This window comes from Vulpes vulpes, chromosome 15, assembly GCF_048418805.1.
Source record: "Vulpes vulpes isolate BD-2025 chromosome 15, VulVul3, whole genome shotgun sequence".
Lineage (NCBI taxonomy): Eukaryota > Metazoa > Chordata > Mammalia > Carnivora > Canidae > Vulpes > Vulpes vulpes.
This window is the reverse complement of record NC_132794.1, coordinates 47021120-47040852: the sequence shown is the minus strand read 5'-3', so window position 1 is coordinate 47040852 and position 19733 is coordinate 47021120. Positions and strand designations below refer to the sequence as shown.

The following is a 19733-nucleotide window of genomic DNA, read 5'->3' as shown; positions in this document are numbered from 1 at the left end:
TCAAAGCAGACTTTTAACAGAAACTACTATCATGATAGTCTGAAGACAATGAAGCACATCTTCAAAGTACAAAAAAAAAAAAAAGGTAAATCTTGAATTTTATATCCAGCAAAAATATCTTTCAAAAATGAAGGTAAAGGGGTGCCCAGGTAGCTCAGTTGGTTGGGCATCAGACTCTTGGTTTCGGCTCAGGTCATGATTTTAAGGTTGAAGGATAGAGCCTGTTATGGGCTCTAAGCTCAACAGGGAGTCTGCTTGAGATTCTCTCCCTCGCCATCTATGCCTCCCCTTGCTCACGCTTTCTCTAAAGAAAAAAAAAATGAAAGTGGAATAAAAGACTTTCTCAGACCAATACGACCAGCAGACCTTGCATGGACCAGAAATACTAAAGGAAATTCTTTAGGCAGAAGGAAAATGGAATCAGAATGATGTCTGCCTCCACAAAAGAATCAACAGTACCAGAGATGGTAAATATGTGGGTGAATATAAAGGACATTTCTCCCTTATTTTAAAAACCTCTTTAAAAAATAACTAATTAAAGCTGAAATAATAACAATGTATGTAAAGTTTATAACATATGTATGCAAAATTATTTGGCAACAATAACACAAAGAATGAGAGAAGGAAACTGGAAGGATTCTGTTGTACGGTTCTTATACTGTATGTGAAAGGCATATAATATTTTCTGAAGGTAGAATGTGTTAAGTTAAAGGTATATACTGTAAGCCCTAAGAAGTCACCAAAAAAACTCTCACCAAAACAGGAGTAAATGGTCAGCAAACCAATATTAGAATCTAGAAAGAGGCGTGAGAGGCACCTGGGTGGCTCAGTCGTTGAGTGTTTGCCTTTGGCTCAGGTTGTGATCCCGGGGTCCTGGGATTGAGTCCCACATCAGGCTCCCTGCAGGGAGCCTGCTTCTCCCTCTGCCTGTGTCTCTGCCTCTCTGTGTGTGTCTCTCATAAATAAATAAAATCTTTAAAAAATAAAATAAAAAAACAAAAAGAAGCCATGAAAAGAAAAAAAATGGAAAAAAGAACAGATGGAATAATTAGAAAACAAACGGTAAAATGGTAGATTTAAACCCAACCTTTCAATAATTGTATTGCATATAAGTGGTCTAACCATTCCTATTAAAAGATGGAGATTGTCAAACTAGATCAAAAAAGCAAAACTCAACTACTGAGCGTCTCTAAGAAACCCACTTTGAAAACACAGATGGGACGGAAACAGACAAGCCATGCAAACACTAATAAAAAAAACTCAGAACAAGAAATATTATCAGGGATAAAGAAGAACATTTCATAATGATAAAGAGGGTCAGTTCAACAAATGGATGTAAAATTTAAATGTGTATTCATCAAATAAGAGAACTTCAAAATGTACAAAGCAAAATGGATAGAACTAAAAGGAGAAACAGATAAATCTTCAATGATAGCCAGAGATTTCAACACTCCGCTCCCAGTAGTTGATTGAGCAAGTACACAAAATGATTAGTAAAGATACAGAAGACTTCGGAAACACCATCATCTAATGTGACCTGATATTTATCAAACACTCCTCCTAATAATGCAGAATATACATTCAAGTACACATGAAACATTCATAGTAACAGTCAATTATTTTTTTGCTTTAAACCACGACTCAGTAAAATTAAAAGGACTAAAACCATACAGTTATGTTCTTTGATTACAAAGGAATTAAATTACTAGAAATCATTAAAGACAGCTGAAAAATACCCAAATATTTGGAAATTAAGCCACACATTTCTAAATAATATCAAAGAAATCAAAGAAACCAGAAAGTATTCTGAACTAACTGAAAATGAAAGCACTGCATATAAAAATGTGGGGGATGCAACAAATGTAGTACTCAGAGCGAAATTTATAGCATTAGATGCTTATTCTTGGGGTGCCTTGATGGCTCAGTCTGTTAAGCATCTGCCTTTGGCTCAGGTCATGATCTTGGAGTCCTGGGATTGAGCCCCCTTGCTTCTCCCTCTCCCCTGGCCTGCCACTGCCCCCCTGCTTATGCTCTCGCACTCTTTCTGTCAAATAAATTAATTAATAAAAAATATATATTTTTTTAAAGATTTTATTTATTTATTCATGAGATACAGAGAGAGAGGCTGAGACACAGGCAGAGGGAGAAGCAGGCCTGATGCGAGACTCAATCCCGGGACTCCAGGATCATGCCCTGGGCCAAAGGCAGGCAGGTGCTAAACCACTGAGCCACCCAGGGATCCCAATAATAAAATCTTAAAAAAAAAAAATGCTTATACTTCAAAAAGTAAAGTCTAACTTCTGTGGTCCATGCCAGATGCCAATTTTTTTTTCTGTAAAGGCTCAGACAGTATTTTAGGCTTTGCAGGCTACACATGTCACATAGTTGTTGTTTTATTTTTAAACAAAGAATGTAAAAAAAAAAAAAAAAAGTCTTTTTTTTTTTTTTTTTTTTTTCTGTAGCTCCACACCATACAAAAATAGGCTGTGTGCCAGATTTGGCCTACAGGCTGTAATTTATCCACCCCTCATCTAAAGTTCTACCTGAAGAAACTAGAAAAAATATAAACTAAATCCAAAATTAGCAGAATGAAGAAAAAAAGAATAGAAATCAATAAAACAGATAACAGATGAACAAGAAATAGAGAAAAATCAATGATGTCAAAAGCTGGTTTTCTGAAAATATAAAAAAAAATTGATAAACTTCTAGCCAGCTGGTGAAATTTAAAAAAAAAGGGAGAGGGGGAAAAAAAAAGGGAGAGGGAGGGAGACATAAATGACCAATTATCAGGAATGATAGAGGGGATTATCATTATCATTATAGATCCTACAGATAATAAAAGAGAATATTTGAAAATTTAGATGAAATGGAAACATGCTGGGAAATGTACTGACTACCAAAACGCACTTATTCAGAAAGAGACAACATGAACTGCTCTCTGTCTAGGCCCTTGTGGCTTTACTGGCAAATCTAACCAAACAGCTGAGCATGAAATAATATCAACAGAACACAAAATCTTTTAGAAACAGAGAACACTGTTCAAATCATTTATGAGGCCAGCATTACCCAGATATCAAAATGCGACAAAGGCATAAAAGTAAGGAGAAAAATATGTTGACTTTTTTTTCCCCTTTAAAAATAGAAATAAAGGTTAGAAGGTGGTATATTTATGAGCTTTGTAAGTGAAATGCAACAGAGTAAAATAAAACTGGTTAGGGAACAGCCACAGGATATGCTAACCAGCAGGTATCAGGACAGTTATATTCTTGTTTTCTTAGATGGAGAAAGGGAACAGAGAGAGAAAAGTAGGAAAAACCTACCACCCCTATTTTGATTTCTGAAGCTTGAAGGGAAGGGCTGGGATTCAGATTCTTATTCTATAGCCTTTCTCTGAAAACAGGCCCAGCAAATAGATTTCCACCCACACCCAAGGCCAGGGTGGGAAGTTGGGTGCTCCCCAGTTAATATGGAGTTTGGAAAATCTGACTGCTCAATTGTGTAAGATGTTCTTAGGTCTGTACCTTGACATAGCTTCCTCCTTTATCTGAGACGAGGGCCACGTAGGTGATTTCGTGGTATCTGCAGTATTCCTGGAGTTCTTCTTGGGACTGAAACAAATGCAGCGCATGAAATAAACACAGAGTGCTTAGGGCAGCTTCAGATAATCAAGGAGACAGTGTTTGACTATATTTTCAATGTGAATTACTAAACATGCCAACTTCAGGAGATCTAAAAATATTATGCCAGAAGAATAAGAACTCACAGGAGAAGACCTTGCTGTCCTTACTTTCACTACTGTCCTAAGGGGCCATGGACAATCAATGTGGTCAGGACACAGTAAGAGGTCTTCAAAGGCTTCAAATCCCAGTGGAAGGTGCCAAACATTACACAGTACACACACATACATGAAAAGGCCTCTGAGGGGCAGCCGGGTGGCTTGGCGGTTTAGTGCTGCCTTCGGCCCAGGGCCTGATCCTAGGGACCCCGGGTCGAGTCCCGCGTCAGGCTCCCTGCGTGGAGCCTGCTTCTCCCTCTGCCTGTGTCTCTGCCTCTCTCTTTGTGTCTCTCATGAATAAATAAAATCTTAAAAAAAAAAAAGAGAGAGAAAAAAAGGCCTCTGAGGAAAGCCAAGGCAACAGTAATAGTGGATGGTACAGAGCAGAAGCAAAGCAGGAAGCCACCACACGGCAGAGCAGGACGCCTGCAGGGTCTGCCGCTGTGCAGAACTGAAGGCACGCTTTCTGTGAGGATGTGTAAGGAAACAAATGGAAGAGGATGCTGCTCTGTTGAATGACTTAACATTGGTGCTCAGCCTCCTCACACACACAGAGGGATGGCAGGAGGTCCAGAATCCTGTTGGCAGGTGATGTGAAAGGAGCAGGAGGGAGGGTGGGGCCTCTGCTTTCCTGGGCGGCTCTTCATGTCCTGGGCACCTGAGTGTGGGTGGTCACCTGGGAGTGCAGGCCCTTCTGGGATCTGTTGGTGGCAGTGGAGACGCTCTCTAAGGGCCCCCCTTTCTGAAGAGCAGGTGGGTTCAGGGTGGCCACTTTCCTCACTTCCATCCCCAGAACACCCTGCTGTGGGAGGTCTGAGGATACACAGCCCCACACCCGACATGGAGTGGCTCGGGAAGTGTGGGAGGCTAGATCCTGGCCCTGAAAGGACTGCTGAATGTGAAAGTGGAGGAAGGGACTAGATCGGAGGGATGCAGCAGGCCACTGGGAGCTGGAGACGGGAAGGGAATGGATTCTCCCCCTAAAGCCTCCAGACAGAATGGGCCCTAGCAGACACCTTGATTTGAGCCGAGGGCAGCTGATGTCACACTCCTGAATGCCAGAAATGCCAGATAAGAAGCCGAGATCCTTTTAACCCACTAAACCTGTGGTACTTTGTTACTGTAGCAATCCGAAACACAGGAAGCAACTCTACCCAGAGAGAAGCAGAGTCTAAGAGAACTCTACCCTGAGGCTGGAGCAGACGATTTGCCGTTGCAGCCCTGACTACACGCACTCTGCTCGTGGGCACTTTTTGTCTCCTTACCTGTGACCAGTCGTACATGATCTGTGCTGTGATTCCTGCTGACCAAAGTTTCTGGGTTAGGTTGATGGCCCTGGACATGGACATCTGGCCAACACTTACGATCAGGAGGTCACAAGAGCTTATTGTAACCTGGATCAGAAACAGAGGGGTTACGTTTAGAGGAGCGAGACTGTGGGCATATCGGTGAGACCAGCACCAGGAGGGAGGCACCACTCATGTGAAGACAGGCATCTTGAAATCCTGCACAGCAATAGAAGTCTTAGCTTCAGAATGACATAGTAAAAAAAACAAAACTAAAACAAAACCAAAAAAATCTGACAAAAAGCTTTAATATTAGTCTTTTCAGAAAATTATTTCAGCTATTCTAAGCCATCAGGAAGATATTGTTTTCCTCTGGGAAAGCTAATCTTGTCTGAAATGAAAAGGAAAAAGAACCATTGATAGCTCTGTAGAGTCCAGCAGGATTTCTGAACAAGGGGCTTTGCTAGTCTCTCGACAGCTACAACACATCAAAGTGCATCAAAAACAAGAGGAACAAGGCCAGGAAAAAATGTGATGAGCTGTCTGAGGTCCCCCAGCTAGAGGCTAAGGATGCAAGGACTGATGCCAAGTCGTGGGCTTGTCTATTGTGGCCAAGGCAACTTCCCGAAGCCTTAGTCTACTGCCACACCCAGGCTCCATATAAATAACTACAAAATGAAAGACAGCCCAGAGCCTGCTGGAAAGCAAAACTGGAACTTACAGGTTCTTCCATGTTGAGGATAGCTGCAGATATCTTGTCTATGGCTATGCTGACCCCAACAGCAGTCGGGACTGGTCCCAGAGCCTGCGGTCCTCTAAACTGGGGAATCTGTGAAGAAAGGCATAGCTCTGCTTATAAAATAGAAAAGAAACTGTAATCACAGGCAAAGCAATGACTGGAAGGCACACATTTGGTAGCAACTTATCATCAAAAGGTGATAAGTTATCATCAACCAAAAAAAAAAGTATGTGTGAGGACCTGGGTCGGGAGAGAGAGAGAGAGAAAGAGAAGAGAAGAGAAGGAAGGGAAGGGAGAGATGGGAGTAAGCACACATGCCAATTTAGGAAAATGCTAACAAATGCTGAATCTAGAGCTACACTGTTCAATATGGCAGCCACTTAGCCACACATGTGGATTGAGCATCTGAAAAAGGACTAATCCAAACTGACATGAGCTGTCTATAAAATACATAGAGGTTACGAAGACTCCAAATGGAAACAAAGAGGATATAAAATAGCTCATTAATAATATTTACATGTCTGATTACATGTTGAAATAGTATTTGAGATATATTGGGTTAAATATACACTGATTGCAAAGGCTTAGAAAAAATGTAAAATAGCTAAAAATTTTTGAAAATTTTGATTGTATGTTGAAACGTTTTGGGTATTTGGGTTAAATAAGATATATTATTAAAATAAATTCCATCTGTTTCTCTTTACTTGCTGTATGTCACTAGACTATTTATTTATTAATTTTTAAAGATTTTATTTATTTATTCATGAGACGCACACAGAGAGAGGCAGAGACACCAGCAGAGGGAGAAGCAGGCTCCATGCAAGGAGCCCGATGTGGGACTCGATCCTGGGACTCCAGGATCACGCCCTAGGCCAAAGGGAGATGCTTAGCCACTGAGTCATCCAGGCATCCTTGTCACTAGATAATTTAAAACTATGTATGTCGGTTCTGATTTTGGACCAAGACAGGTAAGAATACTTCTCTCTGCTATTCCTCCTGTTGAGTACAGCTAAAAATCCTGGACATTACTTATAAAACAAATGTAAGAAGGGGCACCTGGGTGGCTCAGTGGTTGAAGGTCTGCCTTTGGCTCAGGGTGTGATCCTGGGGTCCCGGGATCGAGTCCCACATCAGGCTCCTTGCAGGGAGTCTGCTTCTCCCTCTGCCTGTGTCTCTGCCTCTTTCTCTGTGTCTCTCATGAATAAATAAATAAAATCTTTGAAAACAAAACAAAAAACAAATATAAGAAGACTATGAAGTGAAGAAAGGGTGACAAACTGGCTAGGGAACCACAGGATCTGAGGAATAACGTACAGTGACAACCCAGAAATGCCAAAGAGAACCAATGAGAAGCCCCCAGGAAGACCTGCTCTCTTTAGCAAAAAAGATCAAGAAAGGGGCGACCTGGCTAAAAGTGTTTATATAATACCTGTCATGTGCTAGCCAAACACCACCGGAAAAAGCATAGGCCTGCCCTTACCAGCAGAGGCCCACATATTCACGCAGATGTCAGCAGCCCCCCTCTTCCACCAGGCCCCAGCAGGGTGGCATGACAAAAGATGACTAAATGGGAGGCAGGACTTTCTTTTCTGCCTGAGGTATTACACCTGCCCCCTAAACAGTGTCACTGGAGGCCAGGAACTGAAGGATTTCAGACCCTCACCTCCACCCAAGCAGTAACGAGGTCACCCTCCCTGTGGAGGTGGTGCTGGAGGAGGCTGAGTGGGAAGCTAGAACTTCCTCTGCTCTCCAGGAGTCTCCTGCTACCTCCCCATCCCTCCACAAAGTCCCAGTAGAGGAATGTGGCATCACTAACAAGATACCCCTCCCACCCTAGGGATGCTGAAGCAAGCTCAGTAAGGAACCTAGATCTTGACCCTCGACCAACGGCCACTACTGCTGTGCTATCAGAGGAGGCCTGCTAAAGCAGAAGACCTAGCTTAGCTCCGGAGTCTTTTTTTTTTTTAATTTTTTTAAAGATTTTTATTTATTTATTCATGGTAGACATAGAGAGAGAGAGAGGCAGAGACACAGGCAGAGGGAGAGGCAGGCTCCATGCTGGGAGCCCAATGTGGGACTCGATCCCGGGATTCCAGGATCGCGCCCTGGGCCAAAGGCAGGCGCTAAACCGCTGAGCCACCCAGGGATCCCCAGCTCCGGAGTCTTGTAACAGAATACATAAAATATCCCGGGGAAAGTGAAAATCATGCACCATGGCAAGAAGCAAGAAATGTGTAAGGAAAGACAATCAACAGACACCAAAAACAAGATGATACACGTGTTGGAAATCTCTGACAAGGATTTTAAAACGACCACCAAAAAATCCTTCAACAAGTATTACGAATAGGGAAGGAGAAGAAGAAAAAGGAAGAAGAGGAAGAGGAGGAAGAAGAGGAAGAGGAAGAAGGAGGAGGAAGAAGAAAGAAGAAAGAAGAAGGAAGAAGAAAGAAGGATGAGAAGGAAGAAGAAGTCTCAGCAAAGAAAAAGAAGAAAGAAAAACCTGGATGGGCTCAACAGAGAATGGGGGAAACCAGTGGAAATAACCAATGAAACTGAAGATGAAACAGTACAAACTATTCAATCTGAATAAGAGAGAAAACAGACTGTAAGGCAAAAGGCCCCAGAACCTCAGGGATATAACAAAAACCTGAACTTTGTCATCAAAGTCCTAGAAAGAGAGCAAAAAGAAGGGGAGATGTAAGAGCTATTGGAATAATATGCTGGAAATCTGCCTTTATGGGACTGGGGGGCGGGACGGGGGGGGGGGGCATGCAACAGAAAACCTTGTTACTGCCTCCCATTCAGCCCACTCCGGGGCCTCTTACTACTTGGGTGGAGGCGAGGGTCTGAAATCTTCCGGTTCCTGGCCTCCAGTGACACTGTTTGCACCACCCCAGGCAGATATGAAAATCTTAGCTTCCATTTAATCTCCGATGCCACCCTGCTGGGGCTTGGTGGAAGCCCACACTGGAAAAAGGCATAAACCTCCAGATTCAAGAAGCTGAGATAACCCCAAAGAGTGTAAATCCAAAGAAAATCATGCCAAGACACATCATGATCAAATTTCAAACTAGAGACAAAGAAAAAAAAATCTTAAAAGCACTGAGTGAAAACCAACTTTCCTATAAGGGAAAATTCAAATAACAGCATATTTCCCATTAGAAATCAGAAATTTGGGTTAAGTACACAGACTTTCTTCTCGAATTTCTCAGAGTTTGACAGTTGAAGCAAAAAGCCTAACCCTATCTGATGTGGATAGGAATGTATGGAGAGGAAACATTTAAGAAAATTATATTATAAATGGGGGGACAGGTAAAGGGACTTCCAGAGAGGTAAAGGTTCTGTACTTCACTTGAACTAGTAAATATCAGCACCAACGGATCTATATGGCGACAGAAGAGCTCTTAATCCTGATTGGGGTGCTGGTTACGGACTCCACACACGTGACAGAATGGTACAGAATTACACACGTACAGTGTAACCAATGTCCGTGACCTGCTTTTGATATTTTATTATAGTTATGCCAGATTCAACCATTCATAGAAACTCAGTGAAAGGTACACAAGATCCCTCTGTACTGTTTTTGCAAACCTATAAAACCTTCCTGTAAACCTATAACTATTTTAAAATAAAAGTTAAAAACACTACAAATGTGGTTCACGGTACATTTCTATTCCTAGATAAAAGGCATGAAGGTGTTCAATTATACCACTGGTTCAATTTTTCTGAAGGTTTGGAAGACTTCAAAATACTAATGTGAGAAAGAAAGGAGATTAAGCCAGAATAAATCAACGAATACAGGGCAAGCCCTCACCAGCAGGTCGTATCTGCCTCCAGCTGCAAGGATTTCTGATATCGCCCTTTGCCTCCGTCTGATGACCGCCACAAACTGGAAGATGACTCCGTTGTGCTGCTGTACTTTGTAAACCAAGCCCAAGTTGATCAAGACCTGTGAAGTGCAATCCCACACAAACATGTCAGGGGCATGGCTTTCCATCAGTAGCATCACAGCGATCAGGAAGATGTCTAAGTATAGCCTGCCAGGTAAGAGAAACTCTGCTCTCTTCAAGAATCACCACTTTGGGGCACCTGGGTGGCTCAGTGGTTGCCTTTGGCTCAGGTCATGAACCCGGGGTCCTGGGATCGAGTCCCACATCAGGGTCTCCATGGGGAGCCTGTATTTCCCATGAATAAATAAATAAAATCTTAAGAAAAAAAAAATCACCACTTCACGGATGTTAACTGACATCAGACCTGCTGTACTACAGGAATCATGAAACTTCCAGGGACATTCTGATTGAAGCCACAACTATCACTAGAAATCACACATTCCAAAATGGAGAAACCAGGATTCTGGAAGAATGAAACACCTACTAGCATTAGCCCAAAAAACCCACTTCCCCCTGCGCTAACACTACAGATCCATGGTACAATCCAACAGTTGCCAAACCTGTAACTTGATGCCGAGTTTCTTCAACAGCCCAGTGATCTCCTCTAAGTCTTTCAAACCATACTTCACCAGTTGGGCAACACCTGTTTTCTGTTTTATTAATGAATTTATTGCTGGTGTTAGATCTTGCAAATCTCCCTTCTGCTCAATGAATTTGTAGAGTCGACACAGCTGGAAAGCAAACAAGGCACATTTAGCTTCCAATCCACGGCAAGGAGGACGCACGCTGCACGGGGTCTCCACACACAAGGGACACAGCAGAGCTCCTGCACCTCCATGAAGAGCAATTCTGTGGTCAGAGGAGATTTTAACCTTTACTGGGAACCTGGCTGAGGATTATCCTTCCCAGGAACTCGAAAGCATCTCACAGAAGTGCTATGGGCACTTACTCTCCCAGCTAATACTAGCTGAGCCACCACTACAAGGTTTCCGAGCCAGTATTGTCCTCTTCACCTTCCTCGTGGTCATCAATTCCGGTTACTGCAGGCACAGAAATGGGGGATGGAGGCAGATGATGCAGGAAAAGTCTGACTGTTCCTAATTCTACTCTGAAAAAGCCAGAAACCCCGCCTCCTCCTTTTGCTTGAATAAGTCCTGTTTGGAGCCTTGGGGTGCCACTTGGGTGTCACCTCCCACAGACAACCTCCTGATCCTTCCCTCCCTCTGGCTCACACCTCCTCCCAGCTCCCACAGGAGGGCAATGGCTAGAGGTTATCTGTAGGCCAGGGCCACCCAGTCCCTGACACAGCAGGTAGAGGAAGAAGTCATAAACTAAGGTCATAAACTGGAAAGACAATCTCCACTGTAGCTCCTGGAAGTTAAATACAATTATAGCTATTTTAAGACTCTACAAGCATAACCTGGTTCAATGATAAATTGGTGCTTGGAAACTAAGAGCTGAATGAAGACTCAGCTTAATCTAGTTTCATATAATAATCATAAACCACATGTATGTTTTAAAAATCCAAAAAGTAATATAATCTCAATTTCTTTAGTATATTCAATGTTTTTCTTCTTAAAATAAAAACTTATTCCTTCTCAAATTTTAACATTGAATTACCCCATTAATAAACTACTACTACTACTAGAATCAATAACTCAAGATTTGTGTCCTCACCTCGGCATCAGCAAACTCCATGTGACTGGGCCTGAGGTGCCCTATCCGTGAAATCCAAAGACTGGGCCAGACACTGGCTTGCAATATTTCTACTTTCCTTTTCTAATATCCTTAGAGTCCCAGTTTTAAATAATGGGAATACCAAATGCCTTTTACAAGGTGCTGATTTTTCCATTTTTAATCTAATCAAATGTACAACTCCAAATGAATGCTGATCATCAAATAACCAGAGGTTTAACAAGAAGAGGATGACATCTGAGCAGCTGACACAGCTACCATGTGCAAGTGTGAAATATGTTTGAAGTGTGACATTAGTTCAAAGAACCTTTTGGGCTTGAATGTTCAGGTAAGCAATCACTGGACTCGGCAGTTTCTTGAGCAGATATTCCATGCTCTTTATATATGAGATTATTTCTGCTCATAGGTATGTGCTGTGTACATGTCTAGAGGCTTATGGAAATCCTGTGCTTCATATTAAAATATTATATCATTGGTCACTTTGTGTACCATTAATATCTCCCCCAATACTTAACATCTAAAATTTAACCTGGCTTAATTTCTAGAATCCCTAGGCTCTGTAATCTAGTTTACTCTCCCTACCTAACTGTATGCTAATTGCCCTGAGCTGCTGCCTGTGTGTGCACGTTTTGTTAGAGAGCCGAGGGTAAACAGATACTGCACGGATGCCCCCGTGGCTTTTTAAAGGGCAATATGAATTCAGTTGAAAGCAGCCTGTGGCCTCCTCAGCTGACTCCTTTATATGCTCAGCACTGTGCCCACCACACTGTAGGTGTCCAAAAGAATGAGCGCCTCTGCACTGTATTTTAATCCATTTTATACGTGAATTTGCTGATCATCACAGGATACGTAATTGAGCGCCCAACCAGAGCTAGAGGGATCCTGGGGAGGTTTCAAAGAAGTATCTTTTCTTATATAAATATTCAGGAAAATGTCAGAAATCCCTGCTGTCTTCAGCTATTCAGTGACTCCATGGAGTGTGGGATACTGTGCCAAACATCAGAGACCAACCTGATGCCTGCTGAGAGAATATGACAAACCTGTTTACCGCACGAGAGATTCCTCATTGCTGCTGGGGTCAAACGTTAAGATTGTAGGAGTAGGAAATGTACCAGAAAAATAGAGGCTTTAATTCCACTCTGCTGTGTTGGAAGATCGGGGGGCCAGCGATGGGGGAAACCCAAATGGATCTGCAGAGCTCTGTGCCCGCTCTGGTCCCATAGGATCTATTTCAGAAGAGGATAACGAGTCCTAGAGCCACTAGCAGGAGGTTCTGCCGGGCACGGCCCTTACAGTCCGAGCAGGATGCTGACCACACAGGGCCCAGTGGCATGGAGAGGCAGGCTTTGATCACAGCGCTGGGCCCTCTGCTCCTGATCCCGGAGGCTGACACGGCCCGATCAACGCTCAGGGGAAACCAGTCCTGAGGTGCCAGGGAGCAGCATTGCCACACCACCTCAAAAACGGGGTGACGCTTTCTGATACAGAGAAAGCTATGATGGCATTATGACAAGATACTTACACTATTAGATGACAGAGACAGATTACAAAACTTGGCTTCCACTTCTCTCCTTGTCAGCTTTTCTGTCTAATGTGGAAGAGAAAGGGGACGAGAGTCACCAAATTTGGCCCTGAACAAGAGATGCAATCTCCAGGCTAATGCTGACAAGTCTACCATCCACATTGGACAAACTGCTCCAAATCATGAAGGATGGATTAATTCTGTGGTTAGAAAATTTTTTTCCAATTCACATGAAACTAACATTTGTCTTTTTAATTTTTTAAAAGATTTTAAGTAATCTCAGTACCCAATGTGGGGCCTGAACTCACAACCCTGAGATCAAGAGTTGCATGCTCTACTGATGGAGCCAGCCAGGCACCTCTCACATGCATCTTAAAATATGAAAATTCCCAACATAGGGCAGTCCAGGTGGCTCAGCAGTTTAGTGCTGCCTTCAGTGTGATCCTTCAGCGTGATCCTGGAGACCCGGGATCGAGTCCCATGTTGGGCTCCCTGCATGGAGCCTGCTTCTCCCTCTGCCTGTGTCTCTGCCTCTGTGTGTGTGTGTGTGTCTCTCATGAATAAATAAATAAAATCTTGAAAGAAAAGAAAGAAAGAAAGAAAGAAAGAAAGAAAGAAAGAAAGAAAGAAAGAGAGAGAGAGAAAGAAAGAAAGAAAGAAAGAAAGAAAGAAAGAAAGAAAAAGAAAAGAAAAGAAAAGAAAGAAAGAAAGAAAGAAAGAAATGCTCCCTGCATGGAGCCTGCTTCTCCCTCTGCCTGTGTCTCTGCCTCTGTGTTTGTGTGTGTCTCTCATGAATAAATAAATAAAATCTTGAAAGAAAGAAAGAAAAAAAGAAAGAAAGAAAGAAAGAAAGAAAAGAAAGAAAAGAAAAGAAAGAAAGAAAGAAAGAAAAGAAAGAAAAGAAAGAAAGAAAGAAAGAAAAGAAAGAAAAGAAAGAAAAGAAAGAAAGAAAGAAAAGAAAGAAAGAAAGAAAGAAAGAAAGAAAGAAAGAAAGAAAGAAAGAAAATCCCCAACATCGAAGATGAAAGGCAGAAGCTGCCCTTGTTGAATGATGAGACAGCCCAGGGCTGGACAGGCCGAACCAGGGTGTTTCTGTTTGGACAGCGAGGGAGTAATGGATCGGTGTTCCTCTAACACAAGCCACATGCAGATGGGCTCTGAGCACTGCGCCCCAGGCTGGCAGTTAGGCTCTGACTGAGAAACGAACAGGATGACATGAAGCCCCCTTGCACAATCCCTAGGGTTCCTGCCAGTATCCAACTGACACAGTGTGTCTGCTGCTGCCAAAAAGGAGCAGCAATTCTGGGGGAAAAGCACCACTGAGAAACAGTAAAATGAGAGCCCCTGACGTGTACCTGCCACATGAGAGAAAGACTACTTAGGCTTTTCAGTGTATAGAAAATGGTAAGCCAGCATAGACGTCCACGGTCTGTTCTGACTTAGTCATGGACTATATGACTCTATAGGTTATTGAATCTCATGGATGCCTCTTATTTATTATAAAAACAATATTTAATATGAAAAGAAATTAACCAAATGAGCCACCTAGGCGCCCCTCTAAGTATCTGCCTTTGGCTCACGTCATGATCCCAGGGTCCTAGGATCGAGCCCCGCATGGGGGTGGTCTCTACTCAGACTGCTTCTCCCTCTCCCTCTGCTCTTTTTTTTTAAAAAAAATATTTATTTATTTATTTATTCATTCATTCATTCATTCATTCATTCATTCATTCATTCATTCAGAGAGAGAGAGAGAGAGAGAGAGGCAGAGACACAGGCAGAGGGAGAAGCAGGCTCCATGCAGGAAGCCTGACTTGCGACTTGATTCCGGATCTCCAGGATCACACTCCGGGCTGCAGGCGGCGCTAAACCACTGTGCCACTGGGGCTGCCCTCCCTCTGCTCTGTGCTCTCACTTGCTCTCTCTCTCTCTCTCTCTCTCACTCTCCCTCTCAAATAAAATCTAAGAAAGAAAGAAAGAAAGAAAGAAAGAAAGAAAGAAAGAAAGAAAGAAAGAAAGAAAGAAAGAAAGAAAGAAAGAAATTAGAAAAGATAAGCATTCACCTTCATCCCAGCACCTTAACACTATTAATAATTTTCAGTGATGGGGCACCTGAGTGGCTCAGTGGTTGAGCGTCTGCCTTTGGCTCAGATCGTGATCCTGGATCCTGGGATCGAGTTCCACATCAGGCCCCTCACAGGGAGCCTGCTTCTCCCTCGGCCTGTGCCTCTGCCTCTCTCTCTGTCTATTATTAATAAATAAAAATAAAATCTTAAAATAAATAAATAAATAAAATTTTCAGTGGTTCTCCTCTAGGCTCTGTACACAAACTAGAGAGCAATGAATACTATGATGTGGTTAACTTAGGCCAGCCCCCCGGGAAGGAGGTATTGAATGAGGTTCTACCTGAGGTAGAGTGGTTTAGAATGGTTTAGACCATTCTCCCCCATTCAACCAAAAATTCAAATGACCAAATCTATAAATGGCTTTACTGATCAGTATAGGTGGATTGGAAGAATTAAGTGGAAGGCATAAGCCTTTTATTCTTAATACAATCATTCCCTCCAATTGTTTTTTTTTTTTTTTTTTTTAAGATTTTATTTATTTACTCATAAGAGACACAGAGAGGCAGAGACATAGGCAGAGGGAGAAGCAGGCTCCCTCTGGGACTAGATCCCAGGACCCTGGGATCACACCCTAAGCCAAAGCAGACACTCAACCACTGAGCCACCCAGGCATCCCCAATTGTTTACTTTAGAGAAAAGAGGCAAAGAGATAAAACTCCCAATTCAGTCTTATGGTTACATCACTAAGAAAATACTTATTAACTATCATTATGCTTCAGTATCAAGTGGAAGTAACTAAATGCTTACCACTGCATCATACAGAATAACATAGACTTGACTGAGTTTATCTTCTGGGATCCCACAGTGTAAGAAGATTGCTTTCAATAACATGGTGTGGTTCAAGTAAATACTGTAATTTCTTTCCTAGGATATGAATGAAAAATTATTAGTTTAATTATAAAAGCAGTACAGGTACATGATCAAATCCAGAATCATTCCACCAACTTACCATCCAGGCTGGGGATCGCAGAAGGATTGAATTTTTGCATATTGCCTTCTGGCTTATATTTTCACAAATATTCTTTTTATATTGTCATAATCAAAGAGTGTAATAGAATCAAATCCTTCTAAAACATTTTGGTCAGGGTGCCTGGGTGGCTCGGTTGGTTGGGGGTCTGTCTTCGGCTCAGGTCATGAACCTAGGTTTCTGGGATCAAGCTATGCCTCAGGCTCCTTGCTCAGTGAAGGGTCAGCTTCTCCTCTGCCCCTCCCTCTAGGGGCTTGCTCTCCCTCTCAGATAAATAAATAAAATCTTTACAAAATAAAAAAAAATAAAACACTTTGTGCTTGCTCTCCCTCTCAGATAAATAAATAAAATCTTTACAAAATTAAAAAAAAATAAAACACTTTGGTCCTCAGCTGTGGTGAAAAGCCTGAAGGAGTTCACAGAGGTATCAGCATGGGAGAGGACCTGGTTCAACAGTAAACGACACTTAGGGACAGGCTGGTGGAAGCACCGTCGTCACTTTTGTCCACCCGAGCTGATTTGCGAGCAGTGCACTGAGCTGTGTGCAGCAGGGTGCACAGAAAAGTGGACACATCGGCTCTGCCCTCAGTGAGCAGGAGATGTCTCACCTCAAGGGCTGTGAGGGTGGAGAAGGAAAGGTGGCTGGCCAATCGATGAGGGAGCAGTCAGGCTTCCGGGACAGAAGGTTCGCAAACGGTGGCTGGGAAGACAAGTCTTGCTAGACAAGGAACACCGTGACTGGCACGGTGGTGGGGGTGAGCGGCCCCGGGTGTGGGACCCAGAGAGAAGGCCTGAGGACAGCAGTCTCCACTGGCGAGGAAGGAGGCCAGCTCGATGGAAAGTGAAGCTGGGGAGCTAAGAGACAGGGTGGGGTGCAGGAAGGGGCCACAGAGGGTTCAGAACTGGGTGGACACACTAAAAAGCATCGTAGGAATTCTAGCTAATTTCTTGTGTTTTGGAAGAATGGGCCAAGCAACAACACCCTTCCCCCAAAACAGATGAAAGCAGAACCCATTCCTGTCAAGGCGGAGGGAAGAGCTGGAGATAAACCCAAAAATAACCTCATTAAATTCTTATCAGTTATTTAAGTCAAACGTGACCCACTGCTGGCACTAAGGGAGGGGCACTTCTGTTGTAGTCAAGCCCTCTTGCCTGCCACCCTCCCTGGGTCACAGACCCTAGCAGGTGACCCCAGAATGTCAGACTTGAGAAAGTAACCTGCAGTGCCGGGAACTCCTGGATGATCTCACAGATCGTGTAGATGACTTCAGCAGTGGGCAGAGAGCTGTTGGTGGTAGACGTGACAATGTCAAATGCACATTCCAGAAGTTCTTTGGGATGAAATCGGTCTAACTTGCGAGGTCTGAAGACACGTTCTATGCAGTAACTGGAGGGAGAAACCCAGATGTAAAAGGTCACTGCTTACTGGAATCAAATAGGTGTAAGAGATTGTTGAACGAGAGAAAAGAAATATGAGAAAATGAATCAGTGGTATGATCAAGGGACCTTAAAGACAGATTTGGGTGCCAATTCCTATGGGGGTACTGCTATTAAACTAGGGGACTACATTTTTTTAATGTATGAAATAGAGATGGAATTGCACACGAGAAATAATTTTACCTTTAGTACTTACTCTCTAGAGGGATACACCTTAGGACTATGACAATTAATTGTTCACTTGCAGCAGAGAATTAAAGCACATAAAGCACTTCATTTGACGAAAGGCGCTTTGAAGCAGGGTGCCTCGCTGACAACAATACTGCTCCAATTTATGAAGATCTCACTGTTTGACCCCTGCGGGGTATGACTGTACAGAAAAACCTTTTCCACTGCTAAGTGCCTGGAGGTCTGGAGTGTTCTGCACTCCTGCTGGGTTTACTCCATGTCTCTACAAGCAGTTTTTGTTCAGTTACCTGTGTAGGCAGTTTTCACACAGAGGCCGTTGGCCATTTGTCCCTCCAATTAACTTTTAAAAGGGGCCATCTGTGATCCAGAACAGCCAGATGTTTTTGTCAAGCAACCATTTGTGAAAATAATTAGTTATGTTGCTTGGAAAGTTTAGAGGGCACAGGATAGACCACAAGAGCTTCAGGGTTCCTCCCCAACAGCTATGTATCCTTTAAAGAGAAGGCCCGGCACCTGGGTGGCTCAGTGGTTGAGTGTCTGCCTTTGGCTCAGGTCATGATCCCAGGGTCCTGGGATCGAGCCCCACATCGGGCTCCCTGCTCTGTGGGGAGTCTTATCCATCTCCCTCTGCCTGCCACTCCCCCTGCTTGTGCTCTTTCTCTAAAATAAATAAAAACTTTAAAATAAATAAAGCAAAGAGTTTTTGTCGCCCTAAAAAGGGGTATTGTGGATGGGCATTTTGACCATATTCCAAACTCATTATTTCAAGCCCAAAATTCTTTGCTGTGTGAGGATCACAAATGATAAAAACATTTTTCCCTTAGTTTCTCTCCCACATCCACCAAATGAAACCCCCATTGTTTCATACCGTTTCAAATTCAATATATTATTTCTTGCCACATATCTTGCAAAAGGAACCTGAAAAACAAAGGTTCAAAGATCAGTGTTGAAATGTGCCAAACAACCCCTTGGTTTTAATTTATTTTTATTTATTTATTTTTTAAAAGATTTTATTTATTCATGAGAGACAGAGAGAGAGAGAGGCAGAGACACAGGCAGAGGGAGAAGCAGGCTCCATGCAGAGAGCCCGACGCGGGACTTGATCCTGGAACTCCAGGATCGCGCCCTGGGCGGAAGGCAGGTGCTAAACCGCTGAGCTACCCAGGGATCCCCTGCTCTGTCCAATTTTATTATGCCAAATTAAAATCAGTGCAAATTATCTGTGAATTTTTTCCCCTTTATCTATTTTGTCCATTTCCCCACCCACCACCTCTCTGGCAATCAGTAGTGTGTTCTCTGTATTTAAGGGTCTGGGTTTTTTGTTTTGTTTTGTTCTTCCAATTCCACATAAAAGTGAAATCATACAATATTTATCTTCCTCAGGCTTATTTTACTTAGCATAAAACCCTCTAGTTCCATCATGTTGTTGCAAATGGCAAGATTTCATTCTATTTATGGCTGAGTAACATTCCATTGTATGTATATATACTACATCTTCATTATCCATGGACATGGGCTGTTTCCATATCTTGGCTACTGTAAACAATGTGAATTATATAAAAATCTGAAATGTTTTTTAAAGTGCCATTTATGATAATGCATTCAAAATGGGTCTTATCTCTTATGGTGAATTCTATGATTTTTCCCATGCTATCCTAGGTGAAATTCTTACCCAGCCACTAATCATAATCACAACTTGTAAAATCATTGTTAGATTATCCCAAGAGGTCTGACATTGTACATTAACTATGGATCAAATTCTCAAAGGGTAGTCATTTTTTATCTGAGGGGAATTACTGTCAGCTCAGAAAAAGGGAGCTGATGTTTAAAAATGTTAACTTTAGGGGCATCGGGGTGGTTCATCAGTCAAGTGTCCACCTCTTGACTTCAGCTCAGGTCACGATTTTGGGGTCGTGAGACAGAGCCCCATGTTGGCCTCTGTGCTCAGAGAGAAGTCTGCTTGAGATTCTCTCCCCTCTCCCCTGCCCCTACCCCTACCCTACCCTCTCATGCACTCGCATGTTCTCTCTCTCAAATGAATAAATAAATCTTTTTTAAAAAATCTGCACCTAGGGATGCCTGGGTGGCTCAGCAGTTGAGCATCTGCCTT

General features: G+C 42.8%; 1 protein-coding gene across 11 annotated transcripts in view; it reads right to left on the bottom strand.

Moving 5' to 3' along the window:
* EIF2AK4 (eukaryotic translation initiation factor 2 alpha kinase 4) overlaps nt 1-19733 on the bottom strand; it is a 100090-nt gene that overhangs the window by 12643 nt on the left and 67714 nt on the right. For all 11 annotated transcript variants that reach the window (XR_011997333.1, XR_011997332.1, XR_011997330.1 and 8 more), the window contains 9 exons: nt 18492-18541; nt 17216-17384; nt 15778-15894; nt 12908-12973; nt 10251-10421; nt 9615-9749; nt 5783-5890; nt 5041-5169; nt 3522-3608 (listed from right to left, as the gene is read on the bottom strand). Coding sequence is in view for 8 of the 11 variants with exons in the window: in XM_025998445.2 (XP_025854230.2) it covers nt 3522-3608; nt 5041-5169; nt 5783-5890; nt 9615-9749; nt 10251-10421; nt 12908-12973; nt 15778-15894; nt 17216-17384; nt 18492-18541 (1032 nt within the window). In the remaining 3 variants the exon portion in view is untranslated. The remainder of the gene's footprint in view (nt 1-3521; nt 3609-5040; nt 5170-5782; nt 5891-9614; nt 9750-10250; nt 10422-12907; nt 12974-15777; nt 15895-17215; nt 17385-18491; nt 18542-19733) is intronic.